Source organism: Chlorocebus sabaeus, chromosome 20 (assembly GCF_047675955.1).
Source record: "Chlorocebus sabaeus isolate Y175 chromosome 20, mChlSab1.0.hap1, whole genome shotgun sequence".
NCBI lineage: Eukaryota > Metazoa > Chordata > Mammalia > Primates > Cercopithecidae > Chlorocebus > Chlorocebus sabaeus.
The window spans coordinates 93,575,670-93,585,881 of NC_132923.1; the positions used below are offsets into that span (position 1 = coordinate 93,575,670).

General features: G+C 53.5%; 1 protein-coding gene across 4 annotated transcripts; it reads left to right on the top strand.

Moving 5' to 3' along the window:
* The first annotated feature begins 5,411 nt into the window (after window positions 1-5,411).
* Window positions 5,412-10,051, top strand: ELOVL1 (ELOVL fatty acid elongase 1). 4 transcript variants are annotated; one of them, XM_037998145.2, is made up of 9 exons: window positions 5,418-5,546; window positions 5,838-5,970; window positions 7,835-7,894; window positions 8,079-8,269; window positions 8,447-8,527; window positions 8,661-8,717; window positions 8,808-8,913; window positions 8,995-9,131; window positions 9,314-10,051. In XM_037998145.2, exons 3-9 carry the CDS (start codon window positions 7,849-7,851, stop codon window positions 9,533-9,535), a joined length of 840 nt encoding a protein of 279 aa, XP_037854073.1. In that variant the 5' UTR covers window positions 5,418-5,546; window positions 5,838-5,970; window positions 7,835-7,848; the 3' UTR covers window positions 9,536-10,051. The 4 variants fall into 4 exon arrangements, with proteins under 4 accessions (XP_007977280.1, XP_037854073.1, XP_072863503.1 ...); XM_007979089.3 differs by lacking the exon at window positions 5,838-5,970 and having other exon boundaries at window positions 5,412-5,546; XM_073007402.1 differs by lacking the exon at window positions 5,418-5,546 and having other exon boundaries at window positions 5,561-5,970.
* Window positions 10,052-10,212: the final 161 nt, after the last annotated feature.

The following is a 10,212-nucleotide window of genomic DNA, read 5'->3' on the forward strand; positions in this document are numbered from 1 at the left end:
ATTTCTGTTTCTCTGATCCTACCTCCATTTAATATTTGTGCTGAAACATATAAAGCCTCAGAAAATCATGGGAATCGAGTTCATACAGATAGTGATTTTCAGGCTGAACTTCTGGAGAAACGACATCCATGGTTTATCTTCTTGAGAAAGAGGATGGAGACGGGCCCTTTGAAGAGCAGTGAGTGAGGAGTGAGTCAGACAGGGTGGGACCTGGGGGAAGTCGCCACCTCATTTCCCATTAGTCAGGAAGGCTCCATGAAAGGGATGGAATTTTAGTTGTTGGACTGGGTTTCCTTTCCCCACTGTACCTGGCCTTCATCCTTATCAAACCTGTGAGTTCCTTGACCTCTTCAGTTTCTCCAGTTTATCAGTGTACCCTTGGTTTGGTTTAGTCTACTCAGCCTTCACTGAACCCTCTCCCAAGCAAGGCCTTCCATCTGGCTTCCCTACAGATCCCTATTTCCGCTTTCCTGACTCCCACTCACTTAGCTCTGCTGGAGAACATCACAGCCTTCTAAACTGGTACACTCCTTATGGTCTCCCACCCAGCGTGGCCTTCCACTCTGTTCACCAAGCTTTCCCAGCATTCCATCATCAGCTACTCTAGACTGTACCACTTCCCTACAATTCCTTATCCTACGACCTACCCATCCCCCACGTTCAGCAAATACCTGACATCTGACTGAAGGAAAAAATAGACTCCTTTAGACAAAACTCCCTCAATTTCCTCCCATTCCACTGACGAACTTACTCTATTTCCGTTCTCCTTAGCCAGAGGCTACTCTCTTAATGCTGGATCCCATTGTCTCTCTCCACACAGCATATAAACATGCTTCGGCCTCTTCCCATTGAGAACAACCATCTAGCATCAATCTGGAGGTGAGAGCCAGGCACTGATATTTTAAAAGCTCCCCAGTTGATTCTAGTTGCAGCCAGGGCTGAAAAACGAACAGAATAAAATCCAGTCTTATTATGGCATGCAAGGCTCTTCATAAACTGACTCATGCCTTTCTTGTCCTTCCATATGCCCTCTGAACTAGAGTCATACCAAACTACTTAGCGTTCCCAAATCCGCCACATCTCTTGCTTCTATGCCTTCACATACATGCTTCACTCTGTTTAGAATGCCTTTCCCTGCTTTCTAGAAACTATCTTTTTTTTTCTTTTTTTTGAGATGGAGTCTCACTCTTGTCACCCAGGTCAGAGTGCAGTGGTGCAACCTCGGCTCACTGCAACCTCCGCCTCCTGCCTTCAAGTGGTTCTCCTGCCTCAGCCTCCTGAGTAGCTGGAATTTTAGGTGCCTGCCACCAGGCCTGGCTAATTTTTGTGTATTTTTTAGTAGAGATGGGGTTTCACCATGTTGGCCAGTCTGGTTTCAAACTCCTGACCTCTGGTGATCCACCCACCTCGGCCTCCTAAAGTGCTGGGATTACAGGCATGAGCCACCTCACCCGGCCTAGAAAGTGACCTTTAATGCTCAATTAAGTGTCATTTTTGCGTCATCTTCAAGAATGAGCCTCCACACTGAGTTAAGGTGCCCCCGCACACCAGTGCTTTCATAACCCTCTGGGTTTATCTCTATGGGAACACTCACCACATATATAATTGCTCATCTATATGTCTGTCTTTCCTATCAGACTGAGTGTTTTGCAGGAACCCCAGGGCCATGAAGATGCCATTTGGTAGGATTTGGGGCTAAGTGGTCTATATCAGATATTTAAAGATGCTCTCTCCGATCCATTCATTGTTTGCCAAACTGAACAAAAGAAACTCAGGAAAGGGGAGAGGGGTGTGATACAACCTGGGACAAGAGCTGAACAACTGTCTTTGAGCATGTTCATTCATGTAGTCAGTCAGCATTTATTGAGGGCCTGCCATGGTCATTTACCAATATGGTCCAGGTAAATAAATACACAGTTGAAGTTTCCTATCACTACTGCATTTGGCCTCTGGGATGGTTTCATCATCTATAATAGTCTGCTTTCTTTGTCTCTAGTGCACTCTTATGATGGACATTTAATCCAAAATCTCTCAATAGTGCTCTCACAACAGTGGTTTGCACAGAGTAACTGTTTAGGAAATATTATTAAAAGAATGCTCATGAATCTACATATAAGTATGTACCTTCCTGATATTTTGGGCACTTTCCCACCTTCTCCATTAAATGTTGAGACAGAAACAGTGCTAAGCACTTTACATGTGTTATCTCCTTCAGTCTTCACAGCAGTCCTATGAGATAGGTACTCTTATTGCTCCAATTTTATAGAAGTTCAGCAACTTACATAAGGTCACACCCAACATCACTGGAGTATACTTGGAACACAGGCTTTCAATAAATATTTATGGACTCAGTGATACTGTTCCCAAGGGAAATGGAAAGGCTTTCAAATTCTTATTGTCTTCTCCCCTTGACCCTGGTTCCCTTGGCCTCTCTTCCTTTCCCACATCATCCCATTCACACTAACATTCATTCAACAAACGTAGAGGGTCAACTGAGTACCAGATAATGGGCCAGATGCTGGAGATACAGAGATGACAAAACATGGCCCATACTGAGAGGAACTTATAGTTTTGCGATGTGGATAAGCAGATAATTACAATTGTGGGAGCAAGAGGAGTGAGTGATTTACTGCCTAGGAGACCTGACTGTTCCTTGTGCTGAGCCAGGGGGCGAGGGTTGAGGGGGGTATGAAAGATGCTGACATCCTCGGGGAATGGTTAAAGCACTGGGTGGGGCCCAGGAGAGTGTCACAGGTAGAATGCGAGGACAAGGCAGGGACCAGATCAGTTAGGATCTTAGTGTTGGAGCTTTTTAAATAGTGAATTCTTCTGCCATTTCCTTTCAAGGGTGGGTACTAATAGGCTGGGTCATATCTGTACTTTGGCTCAGACCTCTTACCTAAGCTCTAGGACTAAACTTTCACATAGCTATATCCCACCATTTGTGGAGTCATTTATTTATTCATTTATTTAGAGACAAGGTTTCTGTCATTCAGACTGGAGTGCAGTGACGTGATCTTGGCTCACTGCAACCTCCACTTCCTGGGCTCAAGTCATCCTCCCACCTCAGCCTCCAGAGTAGCTGGGACTATAGGCATGCATCACCATGCCTGGCTAATTTTTTGTATTTTTTGTAGAGCCAGGGTCTCACGATGTTGCCCAGGCTCAAACTTGTGAGCTCAAGTGATCTGCCTGCCGCGGCCTTACAAAGTGTTGGGATTACAGGCGTGAGCCACCATCCCCAGCCTATCCTACCATTTATGAACACCTTTTTTTTTTTGTTTTTTTGTTTTTTGTTTTTTGAGACAGAGTCTCGCTCTGTCGCCCAGGCTGGAGTGCAGTGGCACAATCTCGGCTCACTGCAACCTCTACCTCCCAGGTTCAAACAATTCTCTTGCCTCAACCTCCCGAGTAGCTGGGACAACAGGCGTACGCCACCACACCCGGTTAATTTTTTTTGTGTGTGTGTGTGTGTGTTTTAGTAGAGACGGGGTTTCACTGTGTTGCCCAGGCTGGTCTCGAACTCCTGAGCTCAGGCAATCCTCCCACCGTGGCCTCCCAAAGTGCTAGTATTACAGGCATGAGCCACCGTGCCTGGCCTGAATATCTTATTCTCCCAGCCACCACGTCTTCCGAATTCCCTCTTTTTTTTTGGAGATGGAGTCTTGCTCTGTTGCCAGGGTGGAGTATAGTGGCTCGATCTCGGCTCACTGCAACCTCCGCCTCCCAGGTTCAAGCAATTCTCCTGCCTCAACCTCCTGAGTAGCTGGGATTACAGGCATGCGCCACCATGCCCGGCTAATTTTTGTATTTTCAGTAGAGATGGGTTTTCACCATGTTGGCCAGGCTGGTCCTGACCTCAGGTGATCTTTCCGCCTCAGCCTCCCAAAGTACTGGGATTACAGGCTTGAGCCACTGCACCCGGCCGATTCTTTTTTCTATTTTTTGAGAGGGAGTCTCGCTCTGTTGCCCAGGCTGGAGTGCAGTGGCTGGATCTGGGCTCACTGCAAGCTCCACCTCCCGGGGTCAGCCATTCTCCTGCCTCAGCCTCCTGAGTAGCTGGGACTACAGGCGCCTGCCACCACGCCTGGCTAACTTTTTGTATTTTCAGTAGAGACGGGGTTTCACTGTGTTAACCAGGATGGTCTCAATCTTCTGACTTCATGATCCGCCCGCCTCAGCCTCCCAAAGTGCTGGGATTACAGGCATGAGCCACCGTGCCCGACCTTTTTTTAAAAACTGTGTTTATTTTCCTTGCGGAGCAGGGCTGCCCCATAGGCAGTGTGCCCAGAGTAGCCCAGATTCCCAAATTCTGTCCACACTTACACAATCCAATTCTGCAAGCAGTTATTAGATCGTTGTGTGCTCGTGTTCCAGGGGCCGCTGGAGGTAGAAATTCCATTTCACTAAAATCTACTCCGTCCTTTGCACCCACTAGTTGAGTCCAGTTAGTGAGTGTGGAGGTGGGGGCTGGGGTGTAGAATAGATAAATAAATATATAGAGAGCCAGTCCAGCTGTCTGGAGGAAAGCTCGACATTGTCCGCCTCTTCCAATCCCATCAGTTGCCACATCTTTGGTCAGGCTGGCTTTGTCACCTGGTCTCCTTCCTGTGCCCTCCTCACACTGGCTGCCAGAGTAAAGTGATTAAGCCAGAGGGACTGCAAGCCCCGTGAGTGCAGGGACGTTGGGTGGTCCATAAACGTCTGATGAATTTATGATACAAGCCTGATTATAGTCTCCTCAAAAATCTTTACTGTTTCTCCTCTGCTTCTAGAATAAAAATCAGATCGCTCATTTGGCCTTCACGACCTACTACATTCAGCCGCAGTCAGCTTCATTTCCCTTTTTTCCTTTCACTACCTCGAAGGCCAGTTTAGCCAGTGATTCACTATGCTTGCCCCGGGCCACTTGTATCCTCCCACCTCCATTCCAGGCAGCCCTCGCAGCAGATCCTAACGCTTAGGGCTCCTCCAAGTGTACAGGCTCGTGAGGCTTCCCTCCCGCTAAGACCAGTCCGTCCTCAGCACACGCAGTGTGCTCCCGTCCGCCGCTGTGCGCTCACCCGGCAGGAGAGGGAGCTCTTTGAGGGCAAGGCCGAACCCTCCCCCGAGCCCTGAGCTGGGCCTGCCGCACACAGATGCGCGGTCCACCCGGGGAGCAGTCACCCGGGGACAGGGCCGGGTCCGAGGCTGCACGTCGGGAAGAGACGGCGTGCTCCCGAGGTGGCCAGGCCGCTGTAATCCGCCAGGGCGGGCCCGGGCGGCGAGGGAAGAGGTGGGGAACCCGGGCCGCGGCGCTTCCTGCCGGGACCCGGCGGCCCGCCCCAGCCTCTGCCCCCGCCCCGGCCGAGCCTGCGCTGCCGGCCTCCGGCCCAGCTGGCCGCCCAATCAGCGGGCGCCCCCCGCGCGGCCCGCCCCTCCCCCTCTGGTGACAGAAAGTCGGCCCAGCAGATGAGGAAGTGGCAGGCAGGCAGGCTGGCCCCGGGGACTTCTCTGTGGCCCTGCTCCCTCCAAGCCCTCCGCCGTTGCCCGCCTGGCCCCTACGGGTGAGTCTGGACCTTCCACGGGCTCTCCACGTGCCGGCGCCCCCTGCCTTGCCAGCCCGGCCCAGCTCTGCCCTGCCCTGCCCTGCCCAGGCTGTGGGAGAGGCTGTTCCCGGGGCCAGTGGGTGGGAGGTCCCAGCTCCCTGGGGCCGGGCCTCGCCAGCACCCTCCCTCCCCCACACCCCCGTCTCTGGCCCCCATTTGCCTATACCCAGGCCTTCCTCCACCACCCGTGCTTTTACCCCTCTCCCTCCTTCTCTCCCTTCCCTCCCCCGACTCCCCTAACTTTGCCAGGCTCCTTTTCCCTTCCATCCATCTTAAAGGAAGGAAGGGACGGGCTGAGTTCCCCGACGAGGGACACACCCAGATTTTCCTGCAGCTTGGGGAGAGGTCCTCCCAGGAGCCTTGGTCCCTCCTGGTCTGCCGGGTGTGTGGGTTGATCTTGGGGGCTGGTGGTTGAGAGATAACAGGCTGGCTGGCTCCCATGTGTCAGGGAGGAACCTGTGTTGGCGCCCTCGCCCCGGCCTGGGCCCTGCCGGGGATGGGCGGCCAGCAAGCCCGATGGTCGGGGAGCAAGTGAGGAGGGGATCCGAGCGTGGCCAGGCAGCGCGCACACGTGTGTGAGTGGCCCCGCGGGTGAGCCCGTGCGTGTGCCTGGGCGGCGGCCGAGCTGCGTGAGGGCCGGGAGCCATGCGTGTCAGCCCACGGAGGTGCTGGGTGGTGTGTCAGGCAGGAAACATGTGTGCCAGCCCTTGGCGTAGCGCCTTCGTCGTTGGGGGTGGAGAGCTGGGTGAGGGGTGGGTGTGGACCGCAGGCTTGGGGCCTGACCTCGGTGGGCCTAAAGAAGCCGGGCCTCCTGGAGGTGAGGGGTGTGCGGGGCGGGGAGGTGACGGAGGTGCGCCTCTTCACTTCGCACCTGCACAGGTGCTTCTCTGGAAGCAAGGAGTCTGGGGCACCTGCTGCCCTGGGCCCTGCTCTGTTCCAAGAATGCCTTGTCCCTCAGGGATTGTCAGTACCATGCTCTCCTGGGTCTGGCCAGAGGCTTTTATGTCCCTGGAAGCCTTCCCCCGACATTCCTTTAGGCCCTGAGGGGGAGGGGGCCTAGCCCATTAGGGCCCCTCCCTGAGGGAGGGGAAGATTCCTGCGACCTCCCCCACTCCCCAACCCCCTCACATGCCACTGGCTTCCCTGCCTTCCCAGGAAGGGAAGAGTGATTGTACCCATTCTGAAGTAGGACAAACTGAGAAGTTCTGGCCAGCTTAGGAGAGGATGCTGGGTGTGGATTTTCAGCAGTGCTTTGGGCCAGGGCTGGGGCTGGGGCTAGGGTCGGAGGAGGTTTCTGGCTCAGAACCTAGGACCTTAGTTCATCAGGCTGGTCCCGGGTTGGTGGGTGGTGAGCCTGGGGCTTTACTTGGCTTTCCCAATCCTGGTGGGTCCTGCTTCCCCAGGCACTGACCTGTGGCCTGGACCCACCCTCCACCCCATGCGCAGTACAGCGGGGGCGGGCAGAGGGCGGGGCTGCTGCCAGATCTAGTCAGACAGGTGGAGCCGCCGGGGCAGGAGTCTCAAAGAGCCAGGCTCCAGGAGAGGAAGGGCTCTGCGAGAGGAGAGGAGAGCGCTGGAGAGGAGAGGCTGGAGGTGAGAGCCCCGGGAAGGCAGAGGAGAAACGTAGGGAGATGAATGTCCCAGCAGAGGCAAGGAGGAATCCCAGGATAAGGTTCTGGAGGGAAAAGAAGGGCCCAGGGAGGTGAGAGTCCTGGCAGGGGCAGGAGGGACCCTGGGGAGAAGAAGAAAGTTCCTGGAAGGGTCCAGAGGGACGGGAAGTAGAGAGGGCAGGAGAGGAGAGATTGAAGGGGAGAATCCTGAGAGAAGAAAGACCCAGAGCTGGGGGGCGTGAGGGACTCGGGTGAGGAAGGGAGACGGATTTCAAGAGCTCCCTGTTGGTGAGAAGGTAAGACTCTCCAATAAGAGACCTGGAATTGAGAGTCCTTTTGTGGAGGAAGAGGGGAAGGGAGGCCAGGAAGTAAAACTGTGGAGAGGAGAGGAGAGGAGAGTAAGGTGTGGAGAGGAAGGGTAGAACAGCCCTTCCCTGGCAGGGAGGACGTGTGGGGAGCAGATCCCTCAACCAAACTGCCTCCTCCCACTAGTTACCAGTAATTCCTTCCTTTCACTGTTCTGTCCTTTCTACAATGAGGCATTGGGAGTTTTCTTGTCTGGTTCTGTGTCTTATCTCTGTGGGATGGGGGTGTGCAGTGGGCTCTGTCTGACATCCACCCTCTGTACCTCCCCAGAGTCCTGAGCCAGGATGGAGGCTGTTATGAACTTGTACCAAGAGATGATGAAGCACGCAGGTAAGACACTGTCCACCAGCCCTTTCCTCTCTTCTTTCCCGGGATCCCTGGATCTAGGGCTGTCTTCTAATAGAGAGTTCCTATGAACCCCTTGACCCATTGCGACCTGACCTCATGTCTGTAGACCTAATGAAGACCCTTCAAACCCTGTGACTCTTCCTGATTCTTTGACCCTTATTCATAGATCCCCGGATCCAGGGCTACCCTCTGATGGGGTCCCCCCTGCTAATGACCTCCATCCTCCTGACCTACGTGTACTTCGTTCTGTCACTTGGGCCTCGCATCATGGCTAATCGAAAGCCCTTCCAGCTCCGTGGCTTCATGATTGTCTACAACTTCTCACTAGTGGCACTCTCCCTCTACATTGTCTATGAGGTGGGCCCCTGGGATGCTGGGCTTTAATTTCTGTCAGCAGGATAAGGAGCAGACCATAGAGCCAGAGCATGGCATTTCTCCTTTCCAGAGAGGTTCAGATACATGTCCTCAGCTAGTGAAGGGGAGGGATGGCTGGGAAGGGAGAACTCTGGTGGTCTAATCCACATCCCTTCCTAGTTCCTGATGTCAGGCTGGCTGAGCACCTATACCTGGCGCTGTGACCCTGTGGACTATTCCAACAGCCCTGAGGCACTTAGGGTAAGTAGGGGCTGGGGCTAGGTCATAAGCAACCTGGTAGATATGACCAGTTTGGGGCCTGTGCTCAAGGCCCAATTTAGGGAGGCTCTTAGAACAGCATATGAGGTCCTAAGGCTATCCCAACTTCTTGCAGATGGTTCGGGTGGCCTGGCTCTTCCTCTTCTCCAAGTTCATTGAGCTGATGGACACAGTAAGTAGTTATATGAGATGTGAGAACTTGTGGGGAGAATGAGGTGGAGAGGCCCAGGTTCTGAATCCCCTTCCCTCACTCTTCTCTCAGGTGATCTTTATTCTCCGAAAGAAAGATGGGCAGGTGACCTTCCTACATGTCTTCCATCACTCTGTGCTTCCCTGGAGCTGGTGGTGGGGGGTAAAGATTGCCCCGGGTGAGTGGTGAAGGCCACTATGGGAAAGGGTGGGCACCAGAGGCTGGACTCTGCTGACCCTGTCTTATTGTCTACTCATAGGAGGAATGGGCTCTTTCCATGCCATGATAAACTCTTCTGTGCATGTCATAATGTACCTGTACTACGGATTGTCTGCCATTGGCCCTGTGGCTCAACCCTACCTTTGGTGGAAAAAGCACATGACAGCCATTCAGCTGGTGAGGGGCTTGGCCTGACTTACCTATAACCATTCCCCCACATTCCTAGCCTGGATCCTCCCTTTATCCAGTCTGTCTCACCTTTGACCCCATCTCTGCCTACTCAACATTTCTCTTTCTCTATATGCTCTTCCCCTCTAGTTCTCTCAGTATTCCCTGACCCTGACCTTTATCTATCCTAGATCCAATTTGTCCTGGTCTCACTGCACATCTCCCAGTACTACTTTATGTCCAGCTGTAACTACCAGCACCCAGTCATTATTCACCTCATCTGGATGTATGGCACCATCTTCTTCATGCTGTTCTCCAACTTCTGGTATCACTCTTATACCAAGGGCAAGCGGCTGCCCCGTGTACTTCAGCAAAATGGAGCTCCAGGTATTGCCAAGCTCAAGGCCAACTGAGAAGCATGGCCTAGATAGGCGCCCACCTAAGTGCCTCAGGACTGACTGCACCTTGGGCAGCGTCCGTCAGTGCCCTCTCCACCTACACCTGTGACCAAGGCTTATGTGGCCAGGACTGAGCAGGGGACTGGCCCTCCCCTCCCCACAGCTGCTCTACAGGGACCACGGCTTTGGTTCCTCACCCACTTCCCCCAGCCAGCTCCAGGGATGTGGCCTCATTGCTGTCTGCCACTCCAGAGCTGGGGGCTAAAAGGGCTGTACAGTTACTTCCCACTCCCTGCCTTAAACTTGGGAGAGGAGCACTCAGGGCTGGCCCCACAAGGGTCTCGTGGCTTTTTTTCTCACAGAAGAGGTCAGCAATAATGTCACTGTGGACCCAGTCTCCCTCCTCCACCCCACACGCTGAAGCAGTAGCTTCTGGGCCAAAGGTCAGGGTGGGCGGGGGCCTGGGAATACAGCCTGTAGAGGCTGCTTACTCACTTGTGTCTTAAATTAAAAGTGACAGAGGAAACCACAGAGGCTGTGTGTATACATGTGTGAATGGAGGAGGTGGGGGAACACAACATGCTTAGCCCTGTCCACAAACAGGAGCAATGGATGATGGTCCAGGCTCCCAGAGGACATATCTAGCTCTCTGATCCCAGTAGAGTAGCGCCCCTAGGAAGGCTGCTGGGATC

What these genes read in the sequence shown, in the direction of transcription:
- ELOVL1 (XM_007979089.3), top strand. Translation starts at nt 7,849, where the DNA reads ATGGAGGCTGTTATGAACTTGTACCAAGAGATGATGAAGCACGCAG. An exon ending in AGAGATGATGAAGCACGCAG is followed by an intron (nt 7,895 to 8,078) that starts GTAAGACACTGT and finishes CCTTATTCATAG; the next exon opens with ATCCCCGGATCCAGGGCTAC. An exon ending in ACATGACAGCCATTCAGCTG is followed by an intron (nt 9,132 to 9,313) that starts GTGAGGGGCTTG and finishes TATCTATCCTAG; the next exon opens with ATCCAATTTGTCCTGGTCTC.